This window comes from Aythya ferina (assembly GCF_964211825.1).
Source record: "Aythya ferina genome assembly, chromosome: 4".
Classification (NCBI taxonomy): domain Eukaryota; kingdom Metazoa; phylum Chordata; class Aves; order Anseriformes; family Anatidae; genus Aythya; species Aythya ferina.
In genome coordinates this window covers 50,747,774-50,767,033 of record NC_140300.1, presented here as the reverse complement: position 1 = coordinate 50,767,033, position 19,260 = coordinate 50,747,774, and the positions used below count along the sequence as shown (strand labels likewise).

General features: G+C 36.8%; 1 protein-coding gene across 7 annotated transcripts in view; it reads right to left on the bottom strand.

The window, feature by feature from the left end:
• Nucleotides 1-19,260, bottom strand: part of PALLD (palladin, cytoskeletal associated protein) — a 194,878-nt gene that overhangs the window by 175,365 nt on the left and 253 nt on the right. For 5 of the 7 annotated variants that reach the window (XM_084518324.1, XM_084518322.1, XM_084518327.1 and 2 more), the window contains one exon: nucleotides 13,669-14,697. In XM_084518324.1, the coding sequence (XP_084374450.1) occupies nucleotides 13,669-14,696 (1,028 nt within the window). In that variant the 5' untranslated portion in view covers nucleotide 14,697. Of the gene's footprint in view, nucleotides 1-13,668; nucleotides 14,698-17,716; nucleotides 17,897-19,260 lie in introns of those variants that run through there. The other 2 variants (XM_084518325.1, XM_084518323.1) reach the window with 2 other exon arrangements.

The following is a 19,260-nucleotide window of genomic DNA, read 5'->3' as shown; positions in this document are numbered from 1 at the left end:
TATGCAGTACCATTCACTAAACAGTACTCAAGAAAGAACTCAAAGGTTGAAAGCATAATTAACAATAAAAAGAAACAAAGGTATTCTAACGAACAACAGAACAGCGATTTGATAAAATATAAAGCACCTTTCATGTATTCAGAACTTCATGGGAAGGCACGAAAATCAGTATAGTTTTATGGAAGTGAACTACTGACTAATGCAGATACAACTAAACAAAATAGCTCAGCTCAGCCAAGATAGTTGCTTTTAATATTAAAAAATGACAGCAAGAGTATAAAGAAGAGGTACAATTAGCCAAAACTCCTGCTCATGTTGTAGTGGAAGAAGAATAAACAGCTGGGTGAAATACCTGGCAACATATTGAAAAACTTCCCTGGTCTAATTGACAATCCTGCAGCTCAGTTTCCACAGCCTGCTCTGATCTGCAAGTTTTATTTGAAAACCAGGTTGAACCTGAGGCAGAGGGTAGAGACAACCCTAGAATTGCATTCTGGATGTTGTGCATGAGTGGGATAACAGACCATTGTCTTATGATGAGAAAGAGGAAGCTTTCTGAATAATTAAAGGACAAAGTAGGAAGGAAGAGAAGGAAAGAAGAATCCTTAAAAACAGATATAAAGGGTTAACTGACAAAGTCACTTGATTTTTCAGAGATACTTGCTCTTCTATGAAAAAAGGTCTCTGTTCCTTGAAACGTAGGTTTTATGAAAATTGGACGGGCACAGACAGCAGAGTTAAATGTTCTTCCCCTCCCCCCAAAAATTATCACTTGATTTTTTCCGGTGAATTATTAAAAACAATTTCTAAACCAGAATTCCTCATTTGTAAAACAAAAACATAAAAAACTGGGAACTTTATATCTTCTGTTTTATTTGTTGGTCTTTACAGTGTTCTACCTGTATTTTAATTACGGGATACAAGGATCTGTTGGTTGAAAGAAAATACATAAGCATGTGGTTGGCAAAAAAGGCTATCAGGTTGTGGTATTCCATCTAAACCTGGCTCTGGGAAGCTCTGCACCATCACTTATGAGCATGAGATAATAAGATTTTGTCTACAGCAGTGGGAGTCCTTAAAGAGATGTCAAAAAGAGATTGAACTGGAAATAAATAAATAAACAAATAAGGGCAGTGCCTAAGGCATCTCTAACATTCCTATGTAGCGTCTGTTTCTTCAGTTCTTTTATTTTACCCATAAATAGTATGTTTGCATGTACCGTAGTTTTCTTGTACTGCTAATTCACGGAATGCCTTAGGCATATATGGGAAGATCCATGCAAAGGGTCAGTGGTTCCTCATGTCTCCCTCTATCAGACATTTGCATTCCAAGAAGCTTTATTAGGTGTGTCAGGAGAGCCTTTCTAAGGCATCAGGGACTGCTTATTTCACCACTGACATTCCTTAGCTAAGGAAGCTGTTGCAGTACTGTACTCTTCATGGGAAAACACAGATACGCTGTCAAAAATACAGCTACAGCACAAACAGCAACTACTACACAAATTTCAGTAAATATTAAAAGGGGACACTTCACTTTGAATTGTGGTAAATTTGATACATCATTCTCATCTATGCACCTTGGAAATACCCCATGCAGTTCTTAAGGCAGTAAAATACAAATAGATTATATCCAGAAGAGCAACAGTTTTTAAAAGATTAGCTGGAAGCAAAAGCCAGGCTATTTGCAAAAGCATCCTTAATAAAGCATCACATAAACAGGATGTATACAGAACTTCAGTGAGGACGTCTACATCTAGCCCACCATGTCTTCCTTCAATCCACCCTTGGTTTTGGTGTATAAACCCTATTGCAACACTGAGTAAAGTTTCAGGCTGTAATAATCTCTGCTCCGAGTGTTAAGATTGTATCTTCTTAAGTAAAATGGAATTTTTTGGTCCATTTAGATGATGAAACAGACAGTTTCACGGCTGGTGCAGAATAAAGGGAGCTGTCAATGCCCTGGACAAACTAGAGACAAGAAGAACTTTGCCAGGCAACATGTTTCAGTCTGATAACAGACTTCATTGAAGTTCACAGGAGATTCATAGCACACGTGATAAGGATTACCTGAATAAGGGCCTTCTCTGAAAAACAGTTGAATTTTGTTTTCAGAAAGATTAGTATAAATTTTCTCCCTCTCACTTGAAAAATGAGAATCAGTACTTTAGATTGAGTAACTTGCTCTAGGAACAAAAAATAACCTCTTAGATTAAAAGCACTTTAGTTCTATTAACATATTCAAGACAAAGAGCTCTTTGCCAAAGAAGCTCTTTGGCAATGTCCTTCCTGTACTGTTTCCCATTTATTATGATCCTCTATCATTTTGGATATTCATCCTATAACTTCAGTACTAATCCACAGTTAGACAGTGCTGATTTCTCCCTTTTCCACAAAAAGGTGAGGAATTAATACTTTCCTAAAGTGAAATACCAGATTAGATTCCTAAATCCTGAAATACCAGATTAAAAAAAAAAAAAAAAGAAAGAAAAAAAAAGTGGTGGAGGAGGGCAGAGGGGCAGAGAGACACAAGACGACAAAGAACAGCAACAATATTCTTCTATATTCTTCTAGCTATTTTCTTTGCTGTATCACGTGCAAAGCACTGAATTTTCTTAATCACACATTCATAAAACAAAATCAGATAGAGAACTAAATTAAAGTAGCAAATTTCCAAGCCCTCCATCTGTGAAAGTCAGCATTTTCATTTGCACAATGAGCCCCACACACTAGCTTTGGATTCTTAATTAAGTATGAACAACCCCCCTGAACTGAGGGGTAGTTACAATATGCACCACCTGATTTTCCAAAGGGTCTAAAATTTAATCTTGTGTATAAGGGAAACCCGATAACATGATCTAGTAGAAGATATCCCTGCTGATGGAGTTCAAGAAGCAGGGGGGTTGGAAACAGATGATCTTAAAGGTTCCTTCCAACCCAAACCATTCTGTGATTCTATGACTACACCACAATTCTCTTTCAGGAAGCAGAAGACCTGAGGACAGCACTACAAAAATTCAGTCTAGAGACACTTGGTGGATGTCCACATGGAAAGAGACACTTGGAAAGGATGTCCACATCCTTTCTTGTTCTGTACCAAAAAGCAATTTTTATCTTGGCCTAGTGAACCTTTGAGAATGCCAGAACAAGAGAAAGGTGAATGCAGTTGTCACACTATGCATAAGTTAGGATCATCCTTGGGAATCGGCATGGTCACTGAGGCATGTGGTGCTTTTCCTGCAGTTTGAAGTTTCTAACCATCACATAACAAAGCAGCCTTAAAATACATAGTACCAAGTAAAATACTCACACTTATAATAGTAGGGGTTACCCACAAAATCCTGCAATGTCTTTTAGCCAGTCAAACTGCACAACACTAAAGTTAGCAAAGTAGACTATATGGTTAATTGAAGCAATAATTAATGAAGTTGAGTGGTGTGTAGAATGCAATGTATTGAAGGGCATGCCAACTTTGTGCTGAAGGCTGAGGTACTAGTGCCATCTTTCCAATAGGCAGGAGGCAGAGTATGAAAGTCTGCTTTAACAGAGAGCAGTACTGATTCGAAAGTTACCTACCAACACCATCCAGACAGGGAAACTTTAATAGTGCATCTACCTTCTCAATTCAAAGGATGATATTTCTATCCTTGTGTCATACACCTGAAGAACTGTCCTAAAGACAACAGTAGTGTAGGAATATAATAAGGTGAGCCTGCTATAACTGTTAAATTAGGAAAGACCTTCATTTAAAGCCAATTTCTGCATCAGTTTATACAGGAATTTGCCATGGGTCTTATACCACTCCTGGGTTCTGCTGTGACTTTGGCTGTAATATCATACTATGTAAACTCACATACAGCCAATATTCAGGTTGCCACTTACCTGAGTTATGGCAAGAGTGGTGTTTCTTCTATCCAACAAGAGATTTACTTAATCTCATTTAGTTTGTGTTTTAGTTATTAAAAAAAAAAAAAAAGGAGTGTAGAGGGGTGCTTTAGTGAATGATTTAGAAATCCTCTGAGAACAAAGAGGGATTCTAGGCTGAAGCACTGAATCACCAGCCTCTGAATTTGCAGTCAGTAGTATGTTCTAGAATTGCACTTGGCATCTGTAATAATTCTCCAGCTAACTGCAAATCGCTATCCCCACCTACTTCCTTTATAGGTGAAGTCCCCCAAAATTACATCTCACAGGATTTGTGGAAAACAGGCTTTTATAGATTCCTTCTGGCCATATGGCAAGCCTAAGGAAGCTCAGATAGAATCAAGTCTTCCTCTGTCCCAACCCTCCGTAATTAAACTTGAAAGCCATCACCAGCGGCAATACTGCTTTGGAAAAAAAGGTGGAAACCATACAGTAACATTCACCTCTGTAATGCTGCAAATATTTTCCTTCACACTTTACTACACGAGAGACTCTCTGTACCAACATCCCCAGCAAATCATAAACTGAGAATTAAGCTGCACATCTCTCTTGTCCTAGAGGAGAATACAGTCAAGTCTTTAGATCCTGCCGATATTAACTGTCAATAAAGACAGCAAGATACATACGCTGTGTGCAGTATGTGGGAAAAAAGTAGAGTTCCACATTCCTGTTTGGATTATATTATACTGCTCCGTAACTACAATTTAAGCTCTGCCTAAATCAACAGTGTGTCCTGGAAGCCAGGAGGGCCAACCACATCCTGGGGTGCATTAGGCCCAGAACTGCTAGCTGGTGATGGGATTGTCCTGCTCTGCACTGCTGCTGCCTCACCTCAAGTAATGTGTGCAGTTTTGGGCATCACAGTATAAGAAGGACATAAAACTATCAGAGGGTGTCTAAACAAGGGCTACATAGATGGTGAAGGGTCTGGAGGGCAAGATGTATGAGGAGTGTCTGAGGTCCCTTGGTGTGTTCAGCCCAGAGCAGAGCAGGCTGAGGGGAGGCCTCATGGCGGCCTGCAGCTCCCTCACAAGAGCAGTGGAGGGGCAGGCGCTGAGCTCTGCTCTCTGGGGACAGCGACAGGACCCGAGGGGACGGCATGGAGCTGGGACAGGGGAGGGTCAGGCTGGGGGTTAGGGAAAGGTTCTGCACCCAGAGGGTGGTCGGGCACTGGGACAGGCTCCCCAGGGCGTGGTCACAGCACCAAGCCTGACGGAGTTCAAAGAAGCGTTTAGACAGTGCTCTCAGACACAGGGTCTGATTTTTGGGTGGTCCTAGGTGGAGCCAGGAGCTGGACTCAATGATCCTGGTGAGCCCTTCCAACGCAGGATATTCTGGAGATGTTAGAACCACAGAATCACAGAAGAATATCTTCTAGTAGCAGGGATTCCCAAGCATTCTTAAGGAAGCTAACCAAAGCAGACCTAAGGAGTATTTTCCCTTCTGAGTTTTTATCCTTTCCACATTTGCTTCACTGATGATTGATTAAATATAATTGTAGTTTAGGAGACTCAAAATCCATATTAAATTTAAAAAGCTGTTAATGTGCAGAAGTGGAAATTGAGAGACTATACCTTTTTTATTTATTATTATTATTTTTAAAATCAGTTTGGAACAAGATACTAGTCTTCTACTATGTTATATTATAGCTATTATTAAAATGAGATGTCTCAGTTTAGTGCATGAGAGAACTCAAGGAATTTAGTAATGTAAATCTCATTCATAGATTATGGAATTCATTTTTCTGAGGACTCTCCACAGGGCAATTATGAGAATTACATTTTCTATGGACCAGCCATTCAGAATTAAGGCAGACCCTGAAAAACATTCTCTTTCCCCACTTTTTAGTCATACCTTTAATTTTGTGTAAGAACTTCCCTGGAAGATTTTTGCCATTTTTTAAAAAAACACCAAAACATACACTCACTAGCTTTTCTTTATCCGATTGAGACAGCTCAATTGGTCACTGCAGATATTAAAAGTGTTTGGTTTGCACAGCTGGTAGATTGGCTATTGATTAGTAGCTATGGCAGCTATTTTAATATAACTCTTTACAGTTTAAAAAGCAGAAAATTCTGAAGGGATATAACTGGAACTAACAATGACTTTAACCTATAAAAGTATTTAAAATGAAGAAGCTGATTTTACATATTTAGAATTAGAAAAATAAAAAGCCACTGTTATTCATTACTTTACATTAGTTAGTTTAGTTACCTACAAAGTTTCATTCCTGTTATTTTCTGAACTAATTGGTTCAGCTAGTATTGTTAGTCAGCTAGCAGAGGAACACACTTCCAGGAAGAGAGAAGCAGATCAGAAAAAGTTTTTATGACTTCCCTTTCTACCAAGTGGGGATAACTGATACTAGCCAGCACCCTTTTTAATCAGCCTATACTGGAAAATAACAGATGTTCACTATTCAAACACCTTAAAATTTACAAAAACTAACTTACATAACTCAAACTAACTTACATAACTCAAATGTGTATTGCATTACTTATTGTTTTCCAGAACAATGCTTAAGTTGAAAATAATCATCTTACTACTTACTTAAAAATAAGCAAATATGTAATCTTAGTTACCATTTCATTCCAAAGGCAAAAACAAAATAAAACAAAACAAATTATTTAAGCAAACTGAATTCAAATCTTTAAATATAGATAATTGTCATTATAAGATCCGCGTTTCTCCTTGATCTCTGGGCTTAAGTATAATATCACAAATAATATCTCTGGGCCGAATCATCATGGCGTTTACTATCCAACATAGGACATCTAGAATAAATAACTACAGCAGTGAGTTATTAAAAACACTTCTACCTTCATAAAACAAAACAACAACAACAAAAAAAACCACCACAACAAGAATAAAACAACTCCTTTTCTTCCTTCTACACATCATACAATGATCACTTGTCTTAGACACTGAAGGCATTTATTTATCTGACTGATAACATCAACACTTATTTTTGCAATGTTCTCTAACTTGACAATCAACAGGAACACATGTCAACATACAAAAGAGAAAAAGAATTTTCATTACTGATTTTGCAGATATTTCAGAGTGCCACTGCATTGTTACTGGCTGTATTTTGTTCAAGCAAACGTGCCTGTTAAACTAATCATCGCAATTTATAGTTTTTTTGGACGTGGTTCCACTTCACTCTCTTATTCCCAGGAGTAAACTGTGTAAGTACAGCACTTGGCACCCTTAGGGAAGTTGATTTGAACACAGTTTTCTCCTGCAAGAAGAACTGTGCTTCAAATCCTAGGGTATTTTTTTATTCCTGCCTCTTGAAAGCAAAGCTGTCATAACACAGAGAGTCACACTTGACTGAGGAGACCAAGATTCCCTTCAGAACTGGCTGTCAAGGATAACAGGTTCTGACAGCATCTGATACTATACCTGGCCCCTGATTATCAGTGCATTATTAGTGGAATGGTTAAAGTGCAATGCCACAGGGAAAAAAAAAAAAAAAGACTAAGGATGCTAGATTGTGGCCAAATGTTAAGCAGTTTTCTATGAAGTTTTTTACCAGCTTATACTTGTCAAGACTACTTTACAGGAGTAGGAGGCCCCCATTTCAGGTTAGTTCAGTTAAATGCCTGCTTAGGCTACTCACAGGACAAGCATTTAAGTGATCTTCACATAAGCAATGATTTACTGCTGGGCCATGTGTTATCTTTGTGGCTAAATTGTTTGTGATATTTAAAGAATTCATCTGGCTGTGTCACCTGTCAGTTGTAACATAAACAAGAGATGGATTCTGTGTCTAATCTCTTTCCCTTGGCCATCTGAAAAGCACATCTTTATATAATTAGAGGAGATAAACTAAAGTTGCTCATACATTATACGGGTTCTTTATAAAGCACTGAAATACTCAGATGAAAGGCACTGCATAAATACAAAGTATTCATTATGTTTTATGAAATTAATGCACACATGCACTGCAAGTATACATTATTAATATAACGGAACAATAAAAATCACTTTGATTTGAAGCAGCATGTTAGTGTTAGACTAAAATAAACATCTTCCTGAGGGACTTGTTGCACAAAAATTTTGGTCCTCTACTTGCTTTCATCTGCAGGTAGCTGGAGGGGGGTGGGGAAGCAGTATTTTATGAGTGATTCTACCTGCTAATTATCTCCAATTCCCAAGTGTTTTTAACTTATTACCCTTTCCCACAGGAAGTCTAAGCTATTTGAGTTCACACTGCTATTATTCTTGAGTTTTGTACTCATTTACACTGAGTAGTATCACACTAACCATAGCATATGACTTAAGGAAAAGAAGGTTCTTGGTGTGCAGTCCACGGTAAGCACTTCAATATACAGTACTTCGGTACATCAAATAAGATGCTTCCATATAGACCATTTTATAGACCCCTTTGCAACTAACAGGCATTTTTGTATGTAAAAGTGAAATTGTCTAGTTGGATTACCTCTTCTCTAACCAGATTTCCTAGGCATATATTCAAGAAGCCTTCTCATTTTCTAATTTACAGGAACGTGTCATGAACACTTGTTCAAGTTTCCGATACTTAAGCAAGTCCCTTACTATTGCGGTTCCTTGTAATTACTCACTATTGCTACCGACCAATTCTCTTTTGCATCATCTCAGGCAAGAGAGCTGACAGGGCACAAAATAGCAATAAAGTCCATTACTTCCATTAATCCATACAAAAGTTTTCTGGAGGACAAAAGCTAAAAAGCACATAGAAAAATCTAGTGGGACACCACCTCCGTGAAGGTTTATTCTATAGAAAGCTGAACTTCGAAATTCTGTTCGTATTGTTATCTCCTCCGTCCATCACTGTGGACTATTTTCCTTTCAATATCTAAAAGCATACAAAACAAACAAAACAAACTAAAAATGGCAACAACAACAAAAAAATTATCTGCATTTCATTCCTAAAGAACAAGGAATGTGAAGACTTCTGACAACAGAAAATGTTTTGTGCATAAATAACATGGTGAGAAATCTTTAGCACGCCTCAGATATAAACAAAATAGTTGTTCTGCATATAATGCATCTTCAGAGGTTTGCAAAGGTCTGCCTAAACAGGAACAACAGACTTCTTTCATCATTATACCCTTTGAATATGTCTACTGCATACTGTAAAAAGCTTCCCAGGATTTTAGTCTCTTTCTGCCAAACTCACTGTTGATCAGAGTAATGGGTTTCACTGAAAGAGAGATCTTCAGTGGAGTTCACAGAACTAACAGGTCTATTTACTACTGTTCTTGCACCAAACACCTCAACTTCAACATTCCTGCTCACTTTCCACCTCCGTGTTCAGGGTAGGAAATAAAGATGTTATGGGAATGACTTGCTCTCTTATTTTTATGTGACAGGGAATAGGTGGGTAAGGGATTTTCTTTTACTCCTTCCTTCACCTTTGTATGGGCTTAATAGACAAGCCCATAGCCTATTAAATGATTCACATTTAATAGAGTTCTCTTAAGTGTACTGTAAACTGTAAAACTCATTAGAAAGAACACACTTTCCAGATGAATTCTAGAACTAATAAAATAAGCACATTTTTCACTACTGTTTAACAATATTTCTTCTATGTTTGGTCTATTAAAAGCTCTTGACCAAAAGCCTTTTCTACCTCCCTCAAGGTCCTGTCAGCCTTAATTGAACGAGGTATAATGCTTGCAGTCATCAGCTATGCACGTTTTCAGAAGTCTTATTTGCTCAATGTCATCATCCAGATCTCTAAAGTTAGCTTTCATATTGTCAAGAATGCACTTAGCAAGCTTGCTCCAGACATGTCAGCTTTGCATTATGAAAGAATTCTTAAAGCATCAAGTTTCAAAGTGATAACTGTATTTACTTCATTTACATTTATAAAGCAACATATTGTATCTTACAAAAGTATGTCCTGTTTAAGTAATGTTCTTAAACTGCTGTAATTAACTTTAAGCAGCTTAAACAATCCAAGATGTGGTATTGCCTTTAGGCAAAAGAGCAAACATGTCAAAGAATATTAAGCATAATTATTTAAATAGGATTAGGTATAGCACTGCATACCTGTTGAACGTTCATAAGTAATGATACCAAAAGTACTGACTCCAAACACTTTGCCTTATGTAAAGTCTCACTACTCCATTTCCCTTCATATTTCATACAAAAGAAAAAAAAAACTCCACTCCTTAAATATGTGGATTAATTCCCACCTCTATTCTACCCAGTCTCCAAATTTAGTTTTTGTTTTCACAGATCAGTGCTTTCAATCAGTCCGTGACAAGCAGATTGTTAATGTATTTCCTCAGTGTCAGACTTCGTGGCTGTTGATGCTTTGCACAATAATGGAAAGGCCCAGAGACAATATATACAATTTATAAAAATAAATGTTGAAATATGAAGTAAAAGCAGCTTCTTGGAATACTGCCTTCGGCACTATTTTAGTGCCACTTCTGTTGGAATTCTGATTTTAAAACTACTTCAATTAGGCTTTTTTTTTTTTTTTTTTTAACTGAAAACATTTAATATGGACAAAGCTAGTACAGTGAAAGAGCTTTCTGAAGACATATGGCGCCTTGTTATTTTAGCATTCATACAAGTCTCGTTCAGTTCCTATGTAAGTAAGAGTCAAAACTTCTTTTATATATATATGTTCATTCTGCAGATAACAGCACCATTGTACTCATTTTAGAAGAGTATTTTTCTGTAATTTAATTCTAAGCTTTTCACAGTTGCTTCAAGTGTAGAATCAGTTTAAAACACACTTCGATAACATTTTCTTCTAATCTTTGAGTCTTTTTATAAATACTAGTTATTAAGTGATTTATTTGTGGAGCATTAGCAAGGAACTTCAGATCTTCATTCTTTTAATGAGAAGCAGACCAAAGAATAAAGAAGGTAACTGAGATTCTTTTAAACTCTCAGTAACATAATCAGAAATACACCAAAGCAGAGATATTGCCATTCAAACAGAAAACAATAAAGTAACTAAGCTGGAATCTTCCTAAATGCAATTTGAAAGAACAGTCCTAGTTTCAACAATTATCTCATTGTTTTTACACAATTTAACATCCATCTTTTATAACATCCATCTTCAAATAAAGAGATGATGATAATCCTGGCCCATGCCCCTACATCTGATCAGCTAGTTTGGCATCTGCTATGTGGCTGGCTATGAGGTCTCACAGAACAGGTAACTGTTCAGCTTGTTCTATTTGCAAGAACATTAATACCTTTTTTTTTTTTTTTAAATTTAAATTTAATTCTTTTTATTTTTTTTTTTTTAATTTAAATGGGTATTAATATTCTTTTTTTTTTTTTTAAATGGGTATTAATATTCTTTTTTTTTTAAAGAAAAAAGAAAGAAAAGAAAAAAAAAGAATATTAATACCCATTTCTGATTTTTCTTGCCTTTTTTTTTTTTTTTTAAATGATACAAAATTGAAATTTACAGAGGTGTTCCAGAAAGTAGCATTAGCAGCAAGTATTCTTCAGTCATTCTGCAATGCATCAGCAGCTTTAAATGGACTTGTCTTTCTCCACTGCAATATTGACTATTTAGGGGATATTCAGGATCATGGAATGACTCAGGTTGGAAGGTACCATCTAAATCATCTAACTCCAAAATCCCTGCTGTAGGCAGGGATGCCACCCACTAGATTGGATTGGCTAAGGCCCTGGCTTTTATGTTTTTAATTTTATTTTATTATTTTTTTTGAGAAGGGCTTGGGGGTTTTATGCTATATACCATAAAACTTTAAGCTATGGAAAGAGGGGAAACAGATTGCATACATGATATAGCGTAACCATGTTCCTAGTAATTTTAACATTACGATTTAATTATAATCTAGAATGTCTTTAAGAAATCAAATGAAACCAAACACACTTGTTTGTTTGATTATCTTTTAAAATAATGAATCCTCTCTTCCCCCAAGAGTTAGGACTTCATTTAACCCAAACTGCACGCAAGGATTTGCTGTGCAGGTCAGCACGGTCTCCTGAGCATGACATAATCCCTGCCCTGCCGGGATCCCTGCCCAGCTCGGCTCGGCTCAGCCGTCCCGTGCTGTCGCAGCGCCCTCTCCAGCCCGGCCCCAAGCAGGGTGGCAGCGATGTTATCTCTGCCGAAAGGACCAGCGGGGGCAGCTGTACTTCAGCTGCCCCGTCTCTCCTCCCTTCGACAGTCACGACGAGATTAAGACTAAAGGAAAGTGTATTTTTAGTAAGAGATCACAAAAAGCAATTCTTTTTTTTTTTTTTTTTGGTAGTAAATATGTCATCTTTAAGTGTATTCACAAATTTGTGTGCTGCTGCCAGATGGAAAATTATTAATGATTATTAAATAAAAGCAATTTGAGGGTGAACCATGAAAGTGTATTAAACGGGCAATCAAGGAGCTTTACAATGGATGGAGAGGTTGGAATGAAGCATATTTGCTACAAGTCAGCAATGATGCGACCTGCAGGCTATGAAGATAGCATGATTACAGGTTCCAAAAATGGAAATAAACAGAGTTGTAAATTAATTGATACTGATGAGACTACAGCATGCTTGATTTTAAAAATCACATACTAAGTATATGTAAAAGCATAATAGACTGATCATGGTAACAGTCAAGTGAACAGTAAACAGCGAACAAGTGAGCAGTGTCTAGTAAAAACACTGCCTTTCATAATTGTACCTAGATCCACCGTTTTACTTGTTTGGGATCAGCTGACTTCTGTTTGTAGGATGATCTAAGTTTTTAGCTTGAAAACAGTGTTACAGGAAAGTGATTGCTATGTTCTGTTAAGGAAACGTCAAAAACTTTCAAAAAAATTATGTTCAGATGTAACTAAAGAACCTTTCAGAAAGTTTGCATGAGGAACTACAAACTCTCTCCTGTCTAAACAGGATTTTTTTTGTACAAATTTTTCCCTTATGACTATTAAATATGCTCAAATGACTTTAAACCAAAATAGGTTGTGAGGAACTATTAAATCAGACATATAGTCTACCTGTGGATGTGCTAAGCAATTACATTAGCATTAAGGCTCAGACATGGAAAGCTACAAATACTGCCTGTGCAGTGCTGGTTCCCATTAGTTTTAGAAGCAAAGGAAGGGGGCAAGTATTATGAATTACTCAGCCCTCAATGGTACTGCAAATGTAGCTGTTACAATTGTTATAAACACATTAACAAATAATCTAATACAATAATAAAAGGTATGCTGCAACTACTTTTGTACGTGTATTGTCATCTAACAGAACCATGTGCACATAAATTTCACTACAAAGCAGTAAAAAAGTTTTGAAATGGGGACCATCTTACCTTCTTCTGGAAACATCTTACTGAAGATAATGTGAAAATTTCATAAATCTAGCCAAGCATCATCTCATAATAAAGACTCCAAATTCCATTGGTATGGGTCGTGGAAACATTCTAATTCATTGGCAGTAAAAAAATACCTGTAAGCTTCATACATTCCCTTCAGGGGTAAATGAGAATTCTTTCACTTATATTAATGAGGTAAGATACACAGAATGCCATTTCTGTTTCTAACTTAGCCATGTGATTCTTGAATCAAGGAGAACCTCATTTCCCAAGCCATGGAAGACCAGAGTGCTAAAGAGATCTGAATCTCTTATTCCATGTGCTTATGAACCATGTGCTTATGACACACAGTTCTTATGTGACTTATTACTTCTAAGCAGGTCCACTGATACCTTTCCTCAGTTGTCTTCCCAATCAGGAGATGATGATATCTAGTGACTTTGCTAAAGCACATGCACTTACCTGACATCAGGGACCGGGTTGCCAGCAACTCTGCACTCCAGCAACACTTTGTTTCCTTCAGCAACTTCCTGGCTCCGGAGCTTCTGAGTGAACTGAGGTGGTGAAGCCTGATTGATGAACGGGTGGCAAAGGACCGTTTCACTCTGAGTGATGCTCTCCTTTTCAGAAAAGTGCTCTCCATTGAGATGAACCCCAGATAATTTTGCCCCGGGCTCAGTTTCTTGATGTAGCTTATCAAAGTCCTGGTTCCTTGAGGTACTTAGAGTTGATTGTTTCTTCTTAGGAGAGAGGTATCCACTGTCTGGAGAAGAAGAGTCCCCATCAGGACTTCGGCCTCTTGTCTTTGCTGCCTCTCTAAATATAGATGACAGCTCCTCAATGAATGTGGCAGCTTTGTCACACAGCTTATTCCTGAAAGGAACTTCTCCCTGGGATGCTAATTCAGAATTTGGGCATGTCTTGGGTACACCTGGACCATGCTGCTCTGAATGTTTCAGGCTTCTAATAAAGCTGGGACTAGCAGCTAGCAAAGGTGAGGTGCCTGCTTGCTTCCTGGAGACTGTGGCAAAACAACTCGCTGTTTGAGGTGAGGCGAACTGCTCTTTTGGACTTGTCGAGGGAATGTGACTTGCAGCAGAAGTCAGACTGCTTGTTTGAGGCCTCTGTAAAGTATCTTGCTCATGCAATTTGGTATCCCAGAAAGAAGTGTGCTCTGAAGCACTAGAAAGAGAGGTGTTGAAATGAGTGAACTCTGCTGCTGCATTCTGATTCTCCTTCACAGAACTGGCAATTGCTTCCCGAGCTATATCAAGGCTCTTACATATCTCCTCCTGGGTAAGGAAGGCAGAAAGTTCACTTGCAAATTCTCCATTCTGCATGTCTGATAGGGAATCACAGAAAAAGTCATGGCAAGATGAAGCATCTGACATGTTCCCAGGATATCCCTTATTGGTGCCTCTCTCTGCACTGTAAGCCTCCTTCAGCATTAAAGAAAGAGGCAATGATTGGCCACAGTTTCTGTCTTGCATGCTGGAAGACACAAATGCAACTCCTTAACAACAACAAAATTAAGAACTAAAGCAAAAACAAAACACTGCTATATCCTGGTTCCTGTAAATTGGACATAAAACTGGGAGAAGAGCAAAGCCGTGTGGTGCATACCTTAGTTTGTATTTCAAAACTTCAAACAAACCAGAACTAAAAATTGGCTAGATGGAAATTAGAGCTCTCAGAAGTCATTTTTCTAATTCATCTTCTGTTGTAACTTGAAAGACTTCCTTCCTTTCTATTGCCTAGCACTAGCTTAATTCTGCTGGACCAATCCGAGCAATTTATCATTTCACAGCAATACCATTACACTTGACCACTATTTACAGTCGTGATGATTCGGAGAATATATTTACTTTTCTTTTTCACACGGGATTGCCTTCCAGATAATTAGACACTAAATCATCACATTCTGAGAGAAAACAATGTGAAACCATTATAAAAATTTACACATTTACAAGTGCCAAGGATGTTTGGATCAGAATTTCCAAGTTATCCTTTCTTATCAACACTGATGATATGTTTAATACTGTTGTACTTCTTGTGTTAATGTTTCTAAATTTGGTAGCTTTTAATACAACTTAGTAGCAGTTCTCTAGCCACTGAAGTGGAATATCAAAACTACCACATGCTAAGAGTACAACACTAAGAAAACACATTTCACAGCCTTGGTCATCCTGCAACATAGGAGCATATAATATGTACTCTGCAACAGTTTGATAAAGTACAGAAGCATCTATGCATCTTCAGTTTTTCCAAAATTTTACAGTGAGGATGAATATTCCCTAACTCTGTAAAGCCAGCAAGATGAGACATCAAAGAAATCTCTCAAACCCCAAGACAAGGATCTGCCTGAAACTCCATTTACTGAAATTTATTTGTCCTGCCGGTGACTAGACTGTGGATGACCTGATCTTAAAAGTAATTGATGCTTTTGCAAAGTATTGAATTAAATTGAACATCAATGTTTTTAATTACCCTTGACAATTATTCTCTTCTGATGATTTCTATGAAATAAATTCTACACAAGATTTTTTAAAGACTTTTTTTTTTTTTTTTCCTCTTAATGCTCCAAAGTATTTCTGCAGTGAAATATAGGTGGCTTGACAGTCATGAGATTCACCCAGATGCATTTTACATCAGCTTGTGTAAGCTCCAATTACCTTTAGTCACTTCCCTGGGGCTTACCCGGCATGTAGTCATTAACTGACTGATAGATTATTGGAATTCTTGGCCTGGCAAATGCATCTCTTGATATCTCTGCTTGTCTTGCCAACAGATTACAACTTGACACATAAAAGAGAAGTACAAGGAAACCAAACTATTTTGGGATTTGAAACGTATTTTTATAGAATACGCTGATAGGCTTACTCTTTGATGGGATTACATCTTTCTTTCTTTTTATCTGTATTTACAGCTCAACAAATTTAGCAACCATGCCAATCTGCTGTTAACAAAATCTAAAAAGTTATATACAGTATAACTGACTACCACACAGCAGCTTTGAAGAATGAATCTGAGAAGCCAAGCAAACAGTTGGTCTAGAAGCTCAGCTGTTAAGACATAAGCTTAATGAATGCCAGGGAACCAAGGGTTAAAACTGGAGAGTGCCTGTCTCCCCAACCTTAGTTTTTAAAACTTTGTATTCACATGAACAATGACACTAGTTTTCTCTTTAGGTAACTTGTTGTAAATATCTGTGCTTAAATGATCTCTTTATTTAAATCTGATTCGTACTACTTCCTAGCTTGCTCCCAGCTTGAAGTGTTATGTTACACATTCAGATAAACTTCTCTGACTTCCAGCCCCGAGCTGCTCTGTTGTTTCAATGTGTTACGGGTCAATGGAAAACTTCACCTGTTGCTAGCCACCAGGACACGATGACTGAAATGAATCTGTTAGGAACTACTGTATCTCCTCCTCAGTTTTATGCTGTATTTTCATTCATTAGAAAAACTTACTAGATACATAGGTAATAAATTTAGACATTGAGCTTTGAAAATTAGGTAAATCAATCTGTAGCTGGCTATTTAGATAAAGTTGATTAATTGAAACATATGCTCATTATTAGCAATTAACAGTGCTGATTAGTGTCCTCGGTGACAAAGTTCTGGTGCCCCAAAATGGATTTATATGTGTATATATACGCATGCACATTCAGCTGCCTAAAGCTTTGAGTATAAAGACTTCTTGTCAGTCAAATGCTAACAGAACCCCACTAGTCTTTTATAGCAACTTGTAACTGCAGCAAACTGGAGGTGATACTGCAAATCCTATCAAGTAGTATCAAGTAGATCTAATTATGATCTTAATCATAATTAGAAATACTTAATGCTATTTCTAGCTTCCCCAAGTTAGCCTACAACATATTTATAACACTTTTCATCATCACAACTCATTAAGTAATGTCTGAAGCCATATACTGTATCATTTAAAGACACAAACAAAAAACAATGTTGTAAGCAGATCAAGGAGTTTAGCTATAGCTCCAGCATTATTACATATGAAGTATTTATGTGGTCCTATCTGCTATATACTAAAAAACTGCTCACAAGTAAACACATATTTTAATATCATGCTATTTAAATATTTCTTCACAAAATAATGTAGATGCTGTAAGGAATAATATGGTAAACAGTCAACTCAAAATGTACTAGATTACAGTCATCTCAGAAAACATTTAAATATTTCATCAAATCAACGTATCCAAGAGATAAATAATGAAATACAGGAAACCACAGAAAATCAAAGGGCTCATTTCAACATAAGTGTAAACATCCTGAATTAGGGGATGCTCTGCAAAGAAAAATAATTACCTAAACAAAAAATAATAAAATACAACCCCAAACCAATATGTTCAATAGAGCAACGCCAAGGAAGAAATGCATCTAGAAAGAATTTTAAATGAGAAAAAACATATTTTTCCTCTAGCTTTTTAAATCCTGCACAATTAGTCTCCAAAGTACAATAAATTAAATTTAGTTGAAAATATGAAACAGACCTTACAATGAACAGGCTAATCTGAGGAGTCTCAAGTATAATTAGAAGCAGGTAAAGTTGCTTTTTTCCTTCTTTATCTAGGTACGCTTAAAGTTGCTCCAGCTTTTCACTAAAGATTGCTTGGTCCTCAGTAAACATCAAGAAGACTGTGGCCTGTGCGTTACATCTGTCCTCTGTGACTATGTAATTCTTACCCCACTCATCTATATTTGGTAACTGAACTCATGTTTCAGCAGACTGCCACTATCTGGAATTCCAGTAGAAGCAACATTGTGCCTGGAAGAGACACAAAGTTCTGTGCACTTACTACTCAGAGATTCAGAGAACTTAATCATTTAAATGAACAAGTTCTGTTGCATTTAACATAGCCATTTAGACCGTTTTAAAATATTACTCTGAAGTGTTAGGATGTGATTTTTCTCATTATTAAAGTGCTACTTCCACAGAGAATAGAAAACACAGTGTGGAAAAACTAATTGTGGAAAAAATAAATTTTCTACATTGTTTTAACAGATTATTTTAAAGAAAATTATTTTTTATGACTATTAATAAAATAAGTGCCTTTTTCTACTAAAAATAGTTTAAAACTAGTATTTCCTGGTATACCTTTAAAACTTCTATAAAAGAAAAATAAATTGATTTATTAGCAGAATTGGTAAACCTTTTTGTAATAATAGATAATTATTAATCTGTAATCATAAATTTTAAATTTTAATTATTACATTACATTATAAGCTTTAATTGTTATATTACATTATAAATTTTACCCACTAAATTTTAACTTTTTAGATGAGCTAATCCTATCATCAGAAAACAATCACCTCCCTCAGAAGTGACACAAAAAGTCCCTGTAAAACACATACACCTTAAAAAGACCCCACGGAAACAATCAAAATGCATTTCTGCTTTCTAGCCTTTCTAGCCTTTTAGCATGTAATGAGTAGTCACAGTCAACTCTCCCTTATGATCCTTGCCAAAGAAGTACCATCACCTCATTAAGGACTCCTGTAAGCTGTGCTTCAGGGAGGAAAAATGTTCTGTCCAAAAGTACACTTGTGCCTTTTTAGGCACATCATTTCCTTTAATACTCAGTCAAAGAACTCTGCAGACTTTATCACATAATTTCCAAAAATAAAAGCAATAGGTGAGTAGGATTGTTTCCACCAGATCGCAGTCTATCAGAAGTCAAATAGAGCCAAAAGCACCAAACATATGGTATAGGTCTCTGTCCCTTCTGCCAAAGTCCACTCTCTTTAGCTCAGTATTGTCCTGCAGTGGATCCACCGTTGTGATGGAAATGCCCAATAGCTCCCCATTGGTCCCAGACCATCTTTAAGTGTAAAAAGTTATCACATATTCTATTCCAGTGGTTACTATACTATCTTTTGTAGTATATATATATATAGGTAGTTCCTGTCCTCTAACCAGAACTTTAGCAGATTCACTGTTGGATTAGGAATACTTACTTCACAATGTATATGGACCCCATTCGTATGTCATGGGATCTTTGCCACGTTAACATGAAATTAATAAAAAGGACTTTAT